We start from the raw sequence: 18,071 nt of genomic DNA, 5'->3' as shown, positions 1-18,071 counted from the left end.
GGTACGTGTTCCATGGAGACCTTGGCCCACCCTTCTTTGTGTGGGTGGAGAAGCTGAGGCCCAGAGGGTCCAGGGCTTGTCCAAGGTCACATGTCGGGCTGGAGCCTGGGCCTCTGGCTTCCAGTGCAGATCTATTCCTTTAGACCAGCAAGAGGGCAGAGGAAGCACGTGCCTGGCTGGGGGAGGCCTGTGCCCAGCCCCGGTTCCTCTGGCCACCCTTTGTAGTCAGGGTGGACTTCCTGGAGGTGGTGAGCGCAGCGTGGTTCCTGAAGGATGGAAACTTGGGCAGGGGGCAAGCGTGTGGTGGGCAGCAGATCAGACTGCATCCAGATGTGGAGCCTGGCCAGAGGGCAGGTGCCAGTGTGCCGAGGGGAGGTGGGGCCCTGACATGCAGCTGCGGCTCGGGGCTCCCTTGTGGGCACCACAGTATAGAGTGAGGTCACTCGCTTGCTGAGCTGGCCACCCCTGGTGCCTGGTACCACGCCGGGCGCTGGGCACACAGCAGCAAGCCATGGGCACCCGTCCATTCACAGTGACCGTCGGACAGCCAGGCAGGGCCCCCCAGGTGTGATCAGTGCTGCCTTAGGGGAAGCCCAGGGCACTGTGGGAGCCCAGAGTGGGCCCCTGGCCCAGCCGTGGACATCGGGCAAGGCTTGGGTGGGCAGATGTCCAGCTGACGCCAGAAGAGTGGAAGGGTGTTTGGCAGACCCCGTGCCCAGCTGCCGGGGTCAGCGCACGCCGAGGCCGAGAAACTCAGTGGATGTGGTGCACTGTGGGGCCCCAGAGAGTGACCGTCCACGGGTCCCCAGGGCTTTCCCGGAAACGCTGACCCCCTCCGAAGGCCCCCTCAGCCTGTCCACCTATGAGCCTTGGGCAGACCCCAGCTGCCTGTTCCCCCAAGGCCTGGGGGAGAGTGGATGACACCCCTCTCCTGTCCCAGTGGAGCTGCAGGCTCGGGGCTGGGGAGGCACCGGGTCTGACCCCTACCCTGTGCTCACCGGGGGCTGTTAGGAGCGCCTGCCGTGTGCGGAGCCTCTTTGGGGGCCCTGTCCTTGTCGCACACACTCTCAGCCGTGGTGCTGTGACGCTGTTCCCGCACCTCCCGGGTAGAGAAACGGGGTGCGTGGGGGGGAGGGGCGCTCGCGGAGGTCTCAGGGCCACACTGGCGGGGCCGGGCTGCTCGCGTCTGCCTGGGCCGGAGCCGCGCCGCCCATCTCTCGTCTGGTGCATAAATCTGGAGCGCTGGGCGCGATCCAGAGGCACACCTGATTTATGGGCCATCAGATAAATACCTGATCCCATCAGGACCCCCCACCCCCACCCCCTTGCCTCTTGCTGGATTTATAAGTCACAAGCAGGCGGTCAGGACCCTCCTACACCGCCCTCTCCTGTTCCCAACACAACATAAAACTCTCCTCACCGCCGCCGGCCGCCCTGCGGCCCGCGAGCCCTGGGGCCACGGGAGGAGGCTCTGTCCTGGCGTGGGTGGCAGTGCCCGTCGTCGTGCTTCCCGTCGCCTGCGGGGCCCGGCCCACTGCCTCACTCTCGGGAGGAGTGACGGGTGGACCCGGCGCAGCCTCAGTGCCGGCCCTGCAGGGGGCTTGGACCTGAGGCAGCCTCCTTCCTCTCTGCTGTCCTCGGGCGACCCCCGCCAGGAGGGCTCCCTGGCGGTGGCAGGGCTGGTGGCAGCACGAGTTGGGGCACAGTGGGGCCCAGGGGGACGGGGGCCTGGAGTGCCACCCCAGCCTTGGCCGGGAGCACACAGGATGTGGCTTGTCCGCCCCCAGGGCCGGCCTGAGCCCTCCTAGGTGCCAGCCCCACACGGGCGGCCATGCTGACCGGCCTCGGTGCCGCACGACGCCTGGGAGAGGCTTGTGATCACACCCCTGGGGCAGGTGGGGCACAGGCTTGGGGCTGGCCCCTGGACCGGCCGACCGCAGGGAGGGCCGACGGGCACCCTGCCCCCGCGCCGGTAAGGAGGGACGCGGCAGGCCCACGGCGTCTCGTGTCGGGCAACGACAGGGGCGTGCGCACACACGCAGCCCCTGGGGGCTCGTTCCGCAGCATTCCGGGGTTGGTGGGGCCCAGGTGGGAGTTGCCCCGCGGGCCGGCCCTCCCCAGGCTGAGCCCGGGCCTGTCCCCTGGGCGTGCAGCTGCGGGGCTCGGGGGCCTGGCTGTGCTCCCGTCTGAACGGGGGAGACCTGACAGCAGCAGGCTGGAGGGTCACCCGCTGCCCCGCCTCTGCTTCCTTCTTCCTCTCTGAGGAAGGCCTCTCCCCATTTCCTTCCTGCACCCCGTCCTCTGCCTCCGAGGGACTGGGGTGTGGAAACGGCAGTGCCTGACGCGTGCGTGGCCCCGCAGCGGCTGCGGAGAGGCCCGCGCTGGTTCCCCCGCCTCCCTGTGCAGGTGGGGCGCGTGGCCTTGACTCTCCGAGCCTCAGTTTCCACGCGGTGCATGGGGGTGTCGGCAGGCTCCCCGAAGGGCCTGTTGGGGGGAACGTGGCGGGTGCCAGCCCCGCGCCTGGCGGCTGGGGGGGTCAGAGAGTGGGGGCCGCAGCGTGTGTGCGTGTGTGTGAAGCCGTGTGCGTGCCCGTGTATGTCGCACGTGATCATTCTTGTGTGCAGGCGGCTTGTCCTGGGTTGAGCCCCCTGAGGGAAGGAGGGATGTGTCCTCCGAGCTCGAGGGACATAACTAGCCCTGGGACCTCTGACAGGGACATGCCCCGCCGGCCTTGAGAAGAGGCAGCCGGGCCAGAGCCCTTGGAGAAGTGCAGCCCTGCCTGCCCCGGGGGCCATACAGGGGATGGAGGAAGGGCCCAGCCGCCGGCGGTGCCAAAGCAAAGGAGGTGGCAGGCCTGTGGTCCCCCCACCCCCACCCCGCCCAGACACCCCTCCCACCTCGCGGCTTCCTGCCCGGCCCCAGGAGCCGGAGGGCGGCAGTGGGCACTGTGCAGGTCACGGGGCGGGGGTCCCACCCTGGCTGTGGGCTGCTGCTCCCCGGGACGTCCGGCACCAGCTGTCTCCTGACGCCGGGGACCCCGCTTATGCTGGGCGTTGAGTGTCCCTCCCAGGCGTGTGCTCGGCTGCTGGGGGAGGGTCGGCCCCGGGGGCTTCCCTGGGGATCCCCGGCATGGGGGCCCGGCCTCCTCTGCCCTCCCGGCAGCGTCCCCTCCCCGTGCCGGCCCCTCTGCCCGTGGCTCGGGGCTGGGAGGATAACGAGGCCCTGTCTTGGCCGACGCCTCCCACCCGAGGCTTCCCGGCGCCAGCGGACATAAGTCAAACACAGCCACGTCTAAGAGGTGGTCGAGCTGGCAAAGCATGAATCCCCAGCCCCTCCCCCTGCCCCCCCCACCCCCCGTGTTTAAATAAAACAATAACATTTGTAACGATGCTGCTCAGAGCGGCCCAGCCCTTCATGGCTTCAGAGCGCTTCACAGAGCGCTCGCTAATTAATTCCGGACGCCCCCACGTAGGAGGCAAGTGCTGAGGGACCCCCACCTGCCACCCTGTCCCGTCTGGAAGGGGAGGAGAGCCCCTTAACTGGGCCGCATCATGGGGGCCATGCGCGGGAACGAAGCCGCAAGTGTCCCGAGGGTGCCTCCTGCGGATCCAGCCTGGAGGCCGGTGCCGACCTCGTCACTCTGTGGCCGGGGAAGCTGGGGCACTGAGAGGCTAGGGACTCGCCCGGGGCCACACAGCAGCTGGGGCAGAGCAGCGTCTGATTCCAGAGCCTGTAGCTTTAAGCCGCCTGTTCTCCTGAGGGCTCAGCCGCACCCCTTTGGTGCTCTGGGCCTGTTTCCCCACCTGCTCAAACGTGCCTCTCAGCTGTGTCCCAGCTCTGAGGATTTAGGGTTCTGTTCGGAGGACAGACCCTGGGGACCCCCACCCTCAGGGTCTCAGGGACACCGGCCTGCCAGGGTCCCCATCACTCCGGATGCTGGTCCAGATCAGCCTGTGTGGCTGCCACCCACCGGGTCCACTCTTCTGGTCTGTGATCCCATCCCCTCGTAGCAGACGGCGACACGAGGAGGTGCCCTGCTCCAGCCCAGCATCCGCTGTGTCGGAAGGGGCCAGAGCCAGGCCGGCCAGCTTGAGCTCCCCACCCAGCCCCACCGGCTGTCAGACTTTCCAGAAACACCAGGCTTGCAAAAGCTCTGACTCCCGCCTGGCTCCAGGGCCCAGCTGGTGGATCTGAAGCATGGGCCAGCCCTCTGTCCCGAGTCTCGCCACACGGATGGAAAATCTCTCACTCGAGTCAGCGTTTGCGTCTCGGAGAGCGCAGCCCCTGGCAGGGGCCATCCATAAATAGCCATTTGTGGATGCGGGAAGGATGCAGGGCCGGCCCTCAGGGAGCCCCGCGGCCCGGAGAGGGTCTGAATGGTCGTTGGCGGGGCCGGCGTGTTGGAGAGGGGTCCACGTGGACTATTGCAGAGCTGTGGGCGGTGTTCCAAGAATCGCACGGGCCCGGGGGACCCCCAGGGAGCAAGAGAGGGGAGCCCTCACACCCCCAGGCTTGGAGGACGGAGCGGGGGTGGGCCGGCAGAGCCCCTAGAGCTGTGGCCTGAGGAGGAAGTGGCCGCTGAGAACCGTGGCCGGGCAGGGCGGGCACCAGAGCCACGGACCCCCTCCTCCCTCCTGCTGGTTCCCTGCGTTTACAAGACCCACCCGAGGCCAAGGGTGAGAGGGCCCGGGGTGAGGCAGCCCTGAGCTCGGGCCCCGGAGCTGGGCAAGGCAGGTGGGTCTGGAGGTACGCGGGGTGGGGGGCAGTCCCGTGACAGCGGCGTCTGCGGGAACAGGGCACTGTGTTTTGCCCGGTCCAGACTTCCTGCAGGGGACGGTAAGCCTCGACTGAGGCCCAGAGGGGTGATGGCACGTGGGTAGTCCCCCGAGGGGCCGCACCCTCCCGGCTTCCGGAAGGCTCCATGCTGGGGGCTGCGTGCAGGGCCTTCCCCTCGGTGGGGCTGGGAGTGTGTGAGAAGTTTCACTGCAGCCCTCGGGAAGTCGCCTCGCATAAGCTCCTGCTCTGCCTTGGGGTCTCCAGGGGCCCCAGGAAGCCTTGTGTGGGGTGGGGGCTGAGGAGCTGGTCCTGAGGAGGCCGTGGGCGCCCTGGGAGTGTCGGGGGACGTCTGGACATCTGCTCTGGCTCAGCAGAGCAGGACCAAGGGAGGGCGGCCGGCGGCGGTGGTGGGCCCCGTCCTGGTGCCGCGGCCCTCGCTTAGTGGCATCTGGCGCGTCCCTGGGGAGGCACAGGCCCAATACGCCCAGGGGCTCCCCCGTGCTGGTGCTGTGTGGGCAGCCTCTCCCACCCCGCCAGGCCTCCTTTCCCTGGGTCCAGGGCTCTTGGTGTCCCCAGCAGAGGAAGTGGGGGTGTGAGGGTCAGCAGAGGGCGCTGCAGAAGCCCCCGGGAGCCTTCTTGTGTCTTTGCGGGGCTCTGGGTGGGGTCCACAGCCTGGCTCTGGTTCAGCGTCGCCTTGGGCCTGCTGGGTGACCTCGGGGAGGTCTCGGCCCGTCTTGGGAAAGGGCGGCTGGAGCTGCACGGGCTGTGAAGTCGAGGGTCTGTGAACGCCCAGCCGTGGGGTGCCTGGTCCCCTCGGCCTTCCCTCCCACCTGGGTCTCCGCGGGGATGTGTTGGAATGAACCGTTCCCTCTCCGCCTCTTCCCATCAGCTTCTCTCCCTGGGTTCCCAGAAACTAGGCTGCCCCGACTGCAGCGTCTGCTCAGGTTCTACCCTCGTGCTGGACCCCCGCACCTGCCCGGCCGGCCCGGGCTGTCCCGTCTCAAGCCTGGGTTTGACCCGGCTTGTGCTCTCCTCCAGCCCCTCTCCTCCCCGCAGCAGAAAGGGACTCTCAGAGATCTGCGTCTCACCCCATCCTTTTCCTGGGGCACATTGGACCCTGTTTCGGCCACGCTCCCCACCGTTGCACCCCTCGTTCTGCTCCCTCGCTGACGTGAGAGGCCCTTTCATCAGCAGCATTTGTGCTCCGGTTCTAGACCTTGACACGCGCTACCTCTCCTGCCTGAATTGCTCTCCCTATTTTTCCCGTTCCTTCAATTTCATTGTCACTTTTTCCGGGAAGCCTTCCTGGCTTTGCCTCAGTCCGTAGCCCATCAAAGCCCTTCTCACTCCACGTTGAGATCCCTGTTGAACTGTCAGTGTCCTGAGAGCTGGGTCCCATCTGCCCTGGCCCTGGGCGGGTCCTGGGTGAATGAATTAATGAGAGGCAGCGTGTTCTGTTCTCAGAGCGCACAGCCTCCAGGAGGCCAGGCTTGGGGCAGAGAAGGGGGCCGCAGTCTGGCCGGCTCTCAGCAGCATCCTGCTCCCCGGCCCCGGCCAGCTTGTGGGCGCGCTGCTCGGGCCCTGGCGGCGGAGGGGCTGCCGCGGGAGCTGCGGGCTGACTGGAAGCCTCCCCGTGCCTCAGCTGTTCAGGAGGAACGGCAGCGGGGCAAGGACCGGGCTGAGAACGAGGTGGAGTCCACGAGCAGCGCCAACGAGGACATGCCGGTGGAGAAGATCCTGGAGGCCGAGCTGGCCGTCGAACCCAAGACCGAGACGTACGTGGAGGCAAACGTGGGGCTGAACCCCAGCTCGGTGAGTGCACACCCGCCCTGCTCTGGGGACTGTGGCCCCGGCGCGCTCCTGGGAGGGAGACCCCCTCTGTAATGTCCCCAGTCGGGTGGGTGGGGTTTTGGTTGTTCTTCTCAAAGCCCAGGACTTGATGGTAACCTTCAAGCTTCGTGTTGTCTCTGGCCCATCGTCCAGCCGGGTTTCAGGGGTTCTTTGTCTGCCCCAGGTTTGCGGGCAGCGTTAGGTCCAGACTACGTCTATGTCTCCCGTGTGTGGTCAGGGTGGGATCACAGCCCTGTGGCCTGCCCTGAGGTCTCCCTGGCTCACGGTGGCCCGGACGGCACCGGACACACCTGCCCAGCTCCCTATCCCCAACCCCGGGGCCTTTGCGTGTGCCGCTCCCTCTGTTCCTCCTCGGGCTTCAGCCTCAGAGAGGTGTCACTTCCTCGCGGAGCCCCTTTCTCTCTTGACCCCACTGGTGCCCCTGTCCTGTGGGCTCAGAGCCCCTGATGTTACTCTTCACGGCCCCTAGCACGTGGGGGCCACGCCGCAGCGTGTGCGGTGGGTTAATTCTCCATCCTTGCCATCAGGCTGTTCCACAGGACCCTGCCCTGCCCGTAGGTGCTCTCACGTGGCCCCCACCCCCATCTCCGAGTGTGAGGGTCCCGTCTCATCTGTGGGGGGTCGCAGGCCGCCCTGCTGCCCCGCACTGTGATGCCCCAGGACCACGGCCCCTCTGAGACGCCCGCTTCGGCTGCGTGCCAGGGAAGGCGGGCCCTCTCCTGGGCGTGCCGCCTCTCGGCCTCTCGTAGAATGACTCCCGTCGGCTGCGATACTCAGCAGTCCGTCTGGTCTGTGGTCCGGCCCGACCCCACGCCCCGTCTCCGGTCCCAGTGCGGGGTGGGGAGGGCTTCACGACTGAGTCGAAACCCCGAAAGAGAAGTCCTGGGCTGCCAGCTTTTAATTTTGTCAAGTAAGGACGTTATTGGGAAGAAAACAAATCTGCCGTCTTCTCTCTCCACGAATTCAGAGCAGGCGGAGGGGGATCTAGGGGACAGGCAGGCGGGCCGGCCGGGCAGAGGGTCTGCCCTCGTGTTGCAGCTTGCGCTGGGCTGGCCTGGGTCCCCCCCTCTGGGGACGGCTCGTTAGGCCCCTTCTCTCGACACCGGCGACAACTCTCTGCCCTGCGGCAGCCTCGGGCCTCTGCCTGGGGATCCCGCTGTCACCTCCTAGGACAGGGAAGGTCCCGTCCTCTCAGGCACGGGCTGGAGCTCCAGAAACTGCCGCTGAACGAGGCCTGTTTTGTCTCTGAGCGGGAATCCAGGCTCGGAGAAGTCAAGTACTCGCTGGAGACCACCCTGCGGGACGGAGCAGGGCAGAGCTGGAGGCCCCTCCCCCAGGGCAGCCCCCCAGGCCTAGTCCTGCACCCACTGTGCAGGCAGACGTCGCCCCCAGCTCTAGGCGTGACTGTGCTCACCTACAAGGCCCCGGCCTGCCCGGGAGTGGCTCAGGGTGACGGCCTGTGCCCCGGGCCTGCTTTGGGCCCCTTGAGGGCTCGGAGGGGGCTGTTGGCCGGTGCCCAGGGAGAAGGCCCGACCCCTGGGGCTCTCCTCGGGTCTTCCCCACGCCCCCCGCTTCCCCCTGCATGGCTCCCCCATGCCCCCCACCATCAGGCTTGCGCTCTCACCTCGAGGGGCTGCCCTGTGGCGTGGAAGGGCAAGGAGCACGGTCCCCGGGGAGTGCAGCCTGGCCGCAGTGGCTCCGGCGAGAACCTGGCCCCGGCCTCTGGCACGCTAGCTGCTGGGTGTTTCTTCGCTCGTGTGAGTGCCCGTGGCTACCGCTGTCCATCAGACGTGATGGGGTGGGCGATGCCCGCAGGGTATCCTGGGCACGTGGTGTCCGGGGCCCAGCGAGTGTGTGGACTTCTGGCTGACGCTCCTGGGAGGTTTGTTGCAGAGCAGGTGGAGGCGGGGGCGCCCAGCGGCTGGTGCCTGTCTGCCCCTTCCCCCTGAGGTCCGCGGACCAACTGGCCACGCTCCCCGGCTGCCGCCTCTCCCGGGGTCCCAGGTCCCCTTTCTGCACGCCTGGCTCTGTCCACCCTGGTGGCCTCGGTGCCGGTTTGTCACCGGGCCTCCCACGAGAGCCCTCAGCAGGCCCTTCACGGGGCTGGGTTGTTTAGGCTACGTCACTGGAGGGCGGATGGTTTCTGTCAGGGGAAGCTCTTCCGAGGGGGCCTCCCCCGTGTGGCTGCCTGACCGTCATGGTTTCTGGAATGAGGGGTTTCCACATCCCGTGCACGGGCCTCGGTCCCCCCGTCTCCGGGCCCAGAGGGTTCTCCACCCGAGCCCCACAGGCTGGAGCCGGGAGCAGCAGGGTACCACTGAGACCGCCCAGGTTTCCTCGTCTCTGAGAATGACCGGGGCGTCCCCTCCTGGCTAGAGCTTTCTGGAGGGGCCTCTGATGTACCCTCTCTGTGTGCCACCCCTTAGTCCGGCCTGTGACACGGGGTCACCCGGCCCCAGCCCCCGGGGCTGCGGTGGGGACTGAGTGGGTCGTAGCACGGTGTCCTCCCTGTGGCTGCTAGGACAAGTGACCGCACATCAAATGCCTAAGACAGCACAGAGTTTAGTATCTTATGCTTCTTGAGGTCAGACGTCTGAGCTCAGTGTCCCTGGGCCAAGTCAGGGCATCGGCAGGGCTGGCCCTTCTCGGGGAGAAGCTGCTGCCCGGCCTGTCCCCGCTCCGGAGCTGCCCGCGTTCCTCTGCTCCCGGCCCTTCCTCCGGCTTCGGGGCCGGCAGCGTCTTCCCTCCTCGACCTCGGCCTCCGTCCTCACGCCTTCTCTCTGCTCTGACCTCCTCCCCCCTCCAGTAGGGACCCTCGTGATGGCACTGGGCCCACCCACTTCTTCCAGGGTAACCTCCCATCTCAAAACCCTTAACTCGGCCGCATCTGCAGAGTTCCCTTTGTCGGGTAAGGTGGCACATTAGCAGGTTCTGGGGTATAGGACGTGGGTGTCACTGGGGGCGTTACTGAGCCGCCGCTGCCGGGTAAGGCGTGTGGCGGGGCCTGGTCTGGGGCCGCGTTCTCTGCTCGGTGCTCACCGCGGCGCCCCTTCCCCCAGCCCAATGACCCTGTCACCAACATCTGCCAAGCGGCTGACAAACAGCTCTTCACCCTGGTGGAGTGGGCCAAGCGGATCCCGCACTTCTCCGAGCTGCCCCTGGACGACCAGGTCATCCTGCTGCGGGCAGGTGAGTGGCCGGGCCTGGCGGGGGCTGGGCAGGCGTGGACAGGAGAGGGGCGGGGGCTCTGGGGCCCCGCGGGTGGGACGCGGCCTTCCTGCTGCTGTGTGGGGCCGCAGGGGAAGGGGGCACGGGCCGGGGCTTCTGCTCCAGCACTGCCCACCGCAGCCTGGGTTTTCCTCCCCTCCCTCATAAGGAAGGATTCAGTTTGGGGTCTCTCCTGGTGGCCTTCAGAGGGGTGACGGGCCGTCTGGGGGACCTGTGGAGAGGGAGGGGTGAGCATGTCCAGCAAGGGCTGCCCTTGGGGGTCTGTGTGTTCTGCCTTCTCCCCCGACTCAGGCCGCAGCCCCTTTCCCAGGCTGGGCTTGCGATGCGCGAAGCTGGTGCAAAAACAGCTCGCTCGGTGCTCAGAACACACCCCACGGCCGAACAGGTGGTGAGGGAGATCCTGGGGCCCGGGGGCGGGCGGGGCGGGGGATGGGAGCGGCAGCTTTGGAGTCCCGACGAGGCAGCCGCCCGCCCTCCAGGCCGTTCTCTCATCTGGAAAGTGGGCATGACGGCCTTGCCGCGTGGAAGCCGGTTTCTGCTGGGACACTGGGGTCCTTGGCGCAAAGCTCCTGCCAGAGAGACAGTAGGGACAGGCCAGCTGGGAGGTGCTGGGCGGGAGCCCCGCCCCACCGGTCCATACATGCGCACTGGGCCCTGCGGTGTTCCCCTGCTGACCTGCGTGCTCCGGGCCTGTGCTGGGGGCCACGGGAGCATCGGGCCAGCCCAGCGCCTACTGGGCCCACTCTTGGGGCAGGAGGACAGGTGGCAGCAGGGTCAGAGGTAGGAAGGGGCTGGGCGGGCCTCAGTGGGGGATGGGAGGGAGAGAGGCAGAGTGATCGCAGAGGGGCAGGTAGGGCAGGCGCTGGGGGGCTGGTCTGGCCCCTCGCAGAGCTCTGGTCCTCGGCCCTGGTGTTTGGCCAGCGGGGTGTCCCTCGCGCTGAACCTGGGGGCGGGGAGAGCCCGTGCCCAAAGGAGTTTTCACTCCGGGGCACAAAACCCAACACCCAGAGCCGTCAGACCCGTAGGGATTGGGAAAGTCTGGGGCCAGGGGTTGGAGGGCATTCTGATTCACTGACCAGGCAGCCCCTTCCTCTCCCCGGGCCTCAATTTTCCTCTGTATAATAAACGGGGCCAATACTTGCTTTGTAGGGTTGAATCCGGATTCAATGGGATGATCCTTGTGATACTGGCAGCCACCAGCCCAGAACCTTCAGGGCACTCAGGAGTGGTGGCTGTGACGGTCACTAGTGACAGTCTTGTGGGATGATTCATGCTGTTCGGTTCATAGGGTCATTGAAACACTTGCTCACAGAATCGTTTCCATCCCTCTTTGTAGCCCTTGCACCTACTCTGGGTGCGCCAGGGCCTCACGTAGACAGAGCGGCGAGTTGGCCTTTGGCTCTAAACACACCTTGTTTCAGCTCAATAATTTACTGTTTTGTGGCATCCACAAAATGTCAGTCTCTGGGAGTTTGCCGTGGGGGGCCAGACTGGCGGCAGCTGCTCCGGGGCCGCCTGGAGGGGGTCCTGGGAGCTCCCTTGTGCTCCGTGGCACAAGTGTCTGGCACTTGCAGAGAGAGACTTCCCTGGCACCCTAGTTGGGGAGCCTGGGTTAAACTACGCTACAGGACATGCTCTGTGCAGGACTTCTCAGGGCCTTTACTGCACGCACTGTAGAGGCATCCCCCAAACGTCCATGCTTGGGAACTTCCTTTCTGTGGAACGGTCGTGGGCTCGGGGTTTCATGGAGCCCACTTTGGGAACCGTGGCTTGGGAGGGTGAGAGCTGCCTCTGGGGGGGTCCAACGGGGGTCGGGGGCAGGGCGGCCCGGGGGTCTGGAGACAGCAGTGACCGTGTGTTCTCCCCGCCGCAGGCTGGAACGAGCTGCTCATCGCCTCCTTCTCCCACCGCTCCATAGCCGTGAAGGACGGCATCCTCCTGGCCACCGGGCTGCATGTCCACCGCAATAGCGCCCACAGCGCGGGGGTGGGCGCCATCTTTGACAGGTGGGGGCCCAGCCCAGCCCACGGCCCTGACCTGCTTGGCCTTTGTCCTGTTCACGAGGGTTATACTTGTGGAGATACAGAGATGTGCAAGGACTGAGGTTAAAATCCCTCCGGGGACACCCGACAGCCGCAGCTGACGTTTCTGGTTTACTCTTCTCCAAGTATGTTTTCAAGTCCTGCCCGTGGGAAGGAAAGCTGCCCTATTTTTAATGCAAAGGGAGACTGTGCCGTAGATGCTGTTCCGTGGCGCTGTCACGTCGGGTGCGGCGGAGACTCTTACGAGCTGAGACTAAAAGCATCGCAGCGCCTGTGAGCCCGCGCGCACCCTGTCCCCGGGTGCCCGGCTGCATCTCAGCGCTGCTTCTGGCGTGTCCCCGGTGGAGACACCGCTCTCTGCCCCTCGGCACGCAGCCAGGGGGCCAGTGCTGGGTGGTGGGCGGGGGGCTCCGTTCAAGTGCCTCCAGAATCATGGCCCACCTGTGCTACACCAGGCAGGGCGGACAGGAGCTACTCATTCCTGTCTCTGGGCCTTGCCTAAGAGCCCGGAGGACCTGGGGACCTGGGGACCTGGGTGTCAGCTCAGCCAGCCAGAGTGGGAAGGGCTGGGGAGGGGCGTCCTAGGGTCCCTCGGGTGTGGGGGGCGTGGTACAGGAGTGGTGAGTGGGAAGGAGCGGGTGGCAGGGCGTGGGGGGTGGGGATGGTGGTGGGAGGGGTCCCAGGCGAGCCCCCGAGTACAGGAGCCTTGAAGTTAGAGGGGAGCAGCAGAAGCCCCTCCTGTAGCCCCCCGGGGATAAATGTGGGAGCCCTGCTGCCCCGTGGGACAGCTCAGGGAGAACAGAGGGGCACCACGTACTGTGGGCAAGCACTGGTGTTTAGACAGTGTAGGGATGTGTCTTTGCCACAGGACGTTTCAGGGCCTTTAACGAGCTCGTGTACAGAAGTGCCACCAAAAGGGGCCGTGGAGCACGGGGTTTATTGCCCACAGACGGCTTCTTTGGAGAGCACGTCCCTCTGGGGGCATGTTTAGAAGTGCAGCCCCAGTCACGCACCCAGCTGACAGTTCTGTGGTTCCAGCTGCTAGAGAGGTGACGGTGATGGGAATGTAATAAGTGGCTGGTGTCGGGAAGTGGGACGGAACCTGCTCCGGCTGCAAGGAAGGAGCCAGGAAGCCCAGGAGCTGGGGAAATGCCTTCCTGCGGGCGGACTCCGGGGAGCGGCAGGAATGCGGTGCTCAGGCCGCCGTGTCTGGTCTGCATCCCCGTGGGGACGTGTGGCAGTGGGCTTTGCCCTGGACGTGCGGGGCCTTGGCTCGCCCCGGCTGTCACGAGGTTCCTCTTTAGTCTCTGGCCCCCCAGGATAAAATCCCATTCGCAGACCTTCTCGAGGAAGAGGCATGGCGCCCCCGGGGCGGGGTGGGACAGGCTGGGCAGCTCCCCCGGTCTCCTGGCTCTTCTCAGCTGCCCTCCAGGCCCACAGCGGGCCTCCCGAGCGCTTTGGGGTTCCTGGCGGGTCCTGTGAGGGTCGTGGTCTGACTTGGGACGTCGGCATTTGCCTGCTTCCCCCGCAGGGTGCTGACGGAGCTGGTGTCCAAGATGCGGGACATGCAGATGGACAAGACGGAGCTGGGCTGCCTGCGCGCCATCGTCCTCTTCAACCCCGGTACTGCCTTCCTGCCGTTTCACCTGCTGTCCAGGCCTGGGTGTCAGCCCGCCTGGGGGACTAGAGTCCCCGGGCTCTCAGCCCAGCCCCACTGCTCACGGGCGCTGCAGCGTCGGCGACCTGCCCCTTCTCCGAGCCTCGGTGTCTCTCTTACGATGGGGGCACAGCCATGCCACCTTCTTCCCAAGGCCCTCGTGAAGGTCGGGCAAGGCTTGCGCAGCCGAGCTCATCCTCTGCGGTTCCGTGAGGCCTCTGGCCGGGCCTTTGGGCGCTGTGTCCAAAGCGAGGCCCCACTCGCACCGGCATCCTGGGCTCCAGAGGAGACGGCCTCTTCGCGCGCTTCTGCTGCCGGAGTTCTGGAGCCCGGATGTTTTGGGGGGTGGACGGGGACACCGGGGACAGGCTTGGGGCTGCTGAGGGCTTCTAGGGGGAGGTGCAGGGAGCTGACCAGGCGGTGGGAGGATGGGACGGCCCTAGGGGTCACGGGCCCTGACTCCTTGCCCTCCACCGGCTCCAGTGCTGAGGGCCGGGCTGGGGTGGAGATGGAGTCCGCTCGTGGGGGACAGCCCGTTGCCAGGGACGTGTGTTCCCCAGCTTTGTGCTCGAGCCCGTGACCCTGCCGGCATGGGAGGCTGAGCCACGTGTCTCGGCCCTGCCTGGCGGGATCCCCATTGAAGTCGTGCGTGGCTTGGCTCCTGGCTCTGGTTCACCTGTTGGGGCCCAGGCGTGGGGTTGCTGGGGACAGAAGGGAGATGTCCAGAGCTGGCAGAGCCCCAGGGCCTGGGGGAGCCCAGTTGCAGCGGAGCCTGGCATGTTCCCAAGGTGCCCAGGACCCCGAGCCACCAGGGCATTCACACTGGACCGCAGTGCTCCTACTGGGACATCAGCCAGCCAGGGCAGGGCCGGTGTGGGACCCCCTGGTCTGGGGCTCACGGGCCAACCGACAGCAGTCCTGTTCCGTGGCTGAGCCCCCGGAGGCTGCGTCAGCTTCAGACCAGCAGCAGGGAGGCTCTAACCTCTGCCCTCTGAGCCACTAGGACGGACCATGCCTGACCTGGCTGGGGCCAGACTCAGGGCTGTGTGAGCCCAAATCCAGATGCCCAGTGGTGGCTGCTGTCCGGGGGCAGTGGGGAGAGAGAGAGAGAGAGAGGCTCGTCCACTGTCAGCTTGCTGGGTAACTTCAGGAGATAAAAAAAGCACAGGGGGCTTATTAGCAAAGCTTTGCCCGGCCGGGGGGCTCTCGGTGCCTCAGAGAGAGGCCTGTGACGGCTCACGAAGATGAGCCGGGGCGGCCCGTGCTTCTAAGCCTCACCCCTGGGCCCTGGGGGTTTGGGCGACCCTGGTCCCGGGTATCTCCGTCCACAGGCAGAGCCTTCCAGACTGGGCCCCTGCCGCCAGGGTCCCAGGGCTCAGGATGGCTTCAGGGCCCCCCATAGCGTGGGTCTGGCTCTTTCAGGTACAAGAGGGTTTGGAGCCTTCATCTGGCTCCAAGGGGCTGAGACCCAACGCAGCAGAGGCCTCTGGAGTCCACCCGGTTGCCCTGGTAACCAGGAGCCGCCCCCGGGGGCAGGCCCATCCCACTGTACAGATGGGGCTGAATGGCAGGAGGTCAGGGGACTGGCCCAAGGTCAAGTGGCCAGCAAGCAAGCGGCAGGGCCAGGGCTCGAGCAGCCTCGTCTGAGTCGGGGCTCTCGGTCCCTGGGGCAGGTTCCCCGGGCAGGGCTCTTACCCGCGGCCCCTGCTCCCTCACAGACTCCAAGGGGCTCTCAAACCCGGCCGAGGTGGAGGCGCTTCGCGAGAAGGTCTACGCGTCCCTGGAGGCGTACTGCAAACACAAGTACCCCGAGCAGCCAGGAAGGTGAGCCTCGGCCCAGCCTCTGCCTGGACGGACCTCGGGGTCTCTTTGCAGACCCCCTGCCCAGGGCAGGACCCCACCACCAGCCCTTCAGACACTCTTGTGAATTAGAAGGCGACACCCTGCCTTCGCCCAGGGCAGTGGGGGATTGAGGCGCTCTCCCGGCCTCAGCGGGCACGCTCTCACGCTTCCTTGTAGCTCCACCAAAAAGATGGGCCCAGCGCGGGCACACAGTAGGTGCTTGTCGCTGTAAAGCACGTGAACGAAGTCAGTGCTTTCCTCCGCCTGCCAAAGGGAACCGCTAGAGGTAGGGGCCTGGCGTGCTCACCCCTAGCAGGGAAGGACGCCAGCACATAGTACGTGGTTTATAAGCGTGTGCAGAGTAGATGGCCGTGGTCTGCAGACCTGCCCGTCTCTCCTGGCCGACTGTGGGCCCCGGAAGGGCTGGAATTGTCTCCTTTCTGGGTCCACAGTGCCGGGCGTGCCGTGGGTGTCCAGGGGAAGGGGAAGCATCAGTGGCTTCACAGCACTCCAAGTCTGTTGTCCTGATTCTACCCCCTCCCTGTCCCGCTGGCCGCCCCGCCGACTGGCACGCACGGGCCACACAGGGTTAACTGTCTTGCTCACAGCCTCATCTGGTTTGGTTTAGAGTGAAACTTCCCGGAGGAGGATGAGAGGAGGGGTGGCAGGCCCGCCTGTTTTTCCTGGCTTCCCGCCCTAGCCCATCTCGCCAGCTCAGCAGAAAACAGCTCGTTCTCTGGCCCTGTTCCAGCCTCTAAGCTGCGTTTCTGCCTTTAAAACGCGGGTAGTGTTGCAGCCAAGCACGGGGCTTTTCCCCCTGAAATACAGACACTGTTAATAATTAATGAGGCCCTGGGGCCCCTGGAGGGGCATGTGGAGAGACCAGGCAGCACGTGGGATGGGGACGGCATGGGGGACAGATGTGGATGTCACTGGAGGGGCACGTGGCCCCGTCACCCCCCCACGGCAACTGTCCTTGGCAGCCGGGCCACGGAGCCTGGTGTCCCTTTTCCAAGAGGCTCCCAAAGTCTTCCTGTGTTCCTCCCCCACCCAGCGTCCTCCCCAGAAACTCTCCAGGGGGTGGGCACGGCCCGAGGAGCCGCCTTCTCTCCCACCCGCCCTGTCTGGGCATCAGGTGCCTCTGGCCGAGCTCTTTCTGGGGAAGCTGGACGCTGGCATGGGGCCCCCTGGAGGCTGGTCCTTGCTGAGAAGGGCTTGTTGGTGCTCAGACCTGCTCCCAGCTCAGGAGCGGCTCCACCTTTGGCGCCCCTGCAGCCAGGGGCATTGCTGGTACTCAGATCTCTTCTCGGAGCCCTTCTTCCTGCTTAAAATCCTACCGTGGCTCCCTCTTGCACTGGAGAAAGCTCACGTGTCGTAGCTTCCCCACGAAACCCTGTTCAGCCTGCCCCAGCCCGGCCACTGTCTCGCCACTGGACCGTCATCCTGGATCTCCACCCTGGGGGTCTCCTGCCGTGACAGCCTCAGGGGGATGGGGCTGTGAGCCTGGTCCCTTCCCCAGGGGGCCGCCGGGCGCCAGGACGGAGGGTGGGAGGGGACGGCCCGCCCGCCCCTCACGTGGCTCCTGTCCCGCAGGTTTGCAAAGCTGCTGCTTCGTCTGCCGGCCCTGCGCTCCATCGGCCTCAAGTGCCTGGAACACCTCTTCTTCTTCAAACTCATCGGGGACACGCCCATCGACACCTTCCTCATGGAGATGCTGGAAGCCCCGCACCAAATGACTTAGGCCCGTGGCCGTTTCTTCGCACCCGCTGGTCCGGCCGCTCCGCCCGGCTGCCAGCAGCTCTTCTCAGCCGAGCCTGCCCCGCCCCTCCTCTGCCTGGATGTTTGGACCTGGGGGCGTGGCCTGTCACTGCTAAGCCTGAGATGTGCTGCCACCCTCGTTATTTTCAGTACTACTCGACTGGACCGGGCAGTGGCCATGCTGGTGTGGCAGCCGGAGTGGCAGGAACTGGTGTGAGCCCCGGGGGAGCCCGGGCGGCTCACGGGGTCTCAGGCCCCCGCCCCCGGAGCTACAGCGGTCAGAGGGTGGCTTTGTTCCGTCACTGTTTTGTTGTCGCGAGGTCCTCTGTTTGCAGGGATCCCTCTGCCTCCTGTGTGTGCTGGCAACCTGCCAGCCCGGCCTCACCCACAATCGGGAGGAGGGGACAGGTGGGGGGGGGGTTGGCATTTCATTGCAAAAGACTCCACCTGCCCCCTGGGAAGACGGGAGGGGCTCTGGGGCAAGCAGCCTTGTCTCCCCTCAGAATGAAGGGTGAGCAACCCCTGTTTCCAAAGATGACTTTCAACTTTGTCCCCGAGCCAGTCAGAACAGAAGCTGACCTCTGTGCAGGGTTTTGGGGCCACCTCAAGGCTGCAGGGACTGGAGTCACCTGCCCACCCCACCCCACCTCATTTCTCTCTTTGCATCGTCCTGGTTTCAGCTTCTTGTCCCACATGGTCCTGTCCAGTCCTGGGTAACCAACCCCCACCCCACCCCCAAATCTTGCAGTCTGTGCCCAGGGCCAAGGCTGACCCCAGTCCCCAGTCCTAGCCCCGGGGCTAGCATGGTCTCTGGCCCTCCTGGAAGCACTGGAGGGCCATGCCGACCTGGGCTCTGCTGACCTCTCAAGGGCAGAGGTCATCACCAAGGAGGCCCACAGGGACGGGAGGAGAGGAGA

At 66.0% G+C, this 18,071-nt stretch overlaps 1 protein-coding gene across 3 annotated transcripts in view; it reads left to right on the top strand.

Moving 5' to 3' along the window:
• The window catches only part of RXRA (retinoid X receptor alpha), a 95,784-nt gene extending 78,644 nt beyond the window's left edge, over positions 1-17,140 (top strand). For 2 of the 3 annotated variants that reach the window (XM_065879836.1, XM_065879835.1), the window contains 6 exons: positions 6,419-6,588; positions 9,687-9,816; positions 11,729-11,861; positions 13,429-13,520; positions 15,273-15,378; positions 16,990-17,140. In XM_065879836.1, the coding sequence (XP_065735908.1) occupies positions 6,419-6,588; positions 9,687-9,816; positions 11,729-11,861; positions 13,429-13,520; positions 15,273-15,378; positions 16,990-17,137 (779 nt within the window). In that variant the 3' untranslated portion in view covers positions 17,138-17,140. The remainder of the gene's footprint in view (positions 1-6,418; positions 6,589-9,686; positions 9,817-11,728; positions 11,862-13,428; positions 13,521-15,272; positions 15,379-16,989) is intronic. The other variant, XM_065879837.1, reaches the window with a different exon arrangement.
• Positions 17,141-18,071: the final 931 nt, after the last annotated feature.

This window comes from Phocoena phocoena, chromosome 6 (assembly GCF_963924675.1).
Source record: "Phocoena phocoena chromosome 6, mPhoPho1.1, whole genome shotgun sequence".
Lineage (NCBI taxonomy): Eukaryota > Metazoa > Chordata > Mammalia > Artiodactyla > Phocoenidae > Phocoena > Phocoena phocoena.
Note: the sequence above shows the minus strand (reverse complement) of the source record. Positions and strands in the feature narration are given on the sequence as shown.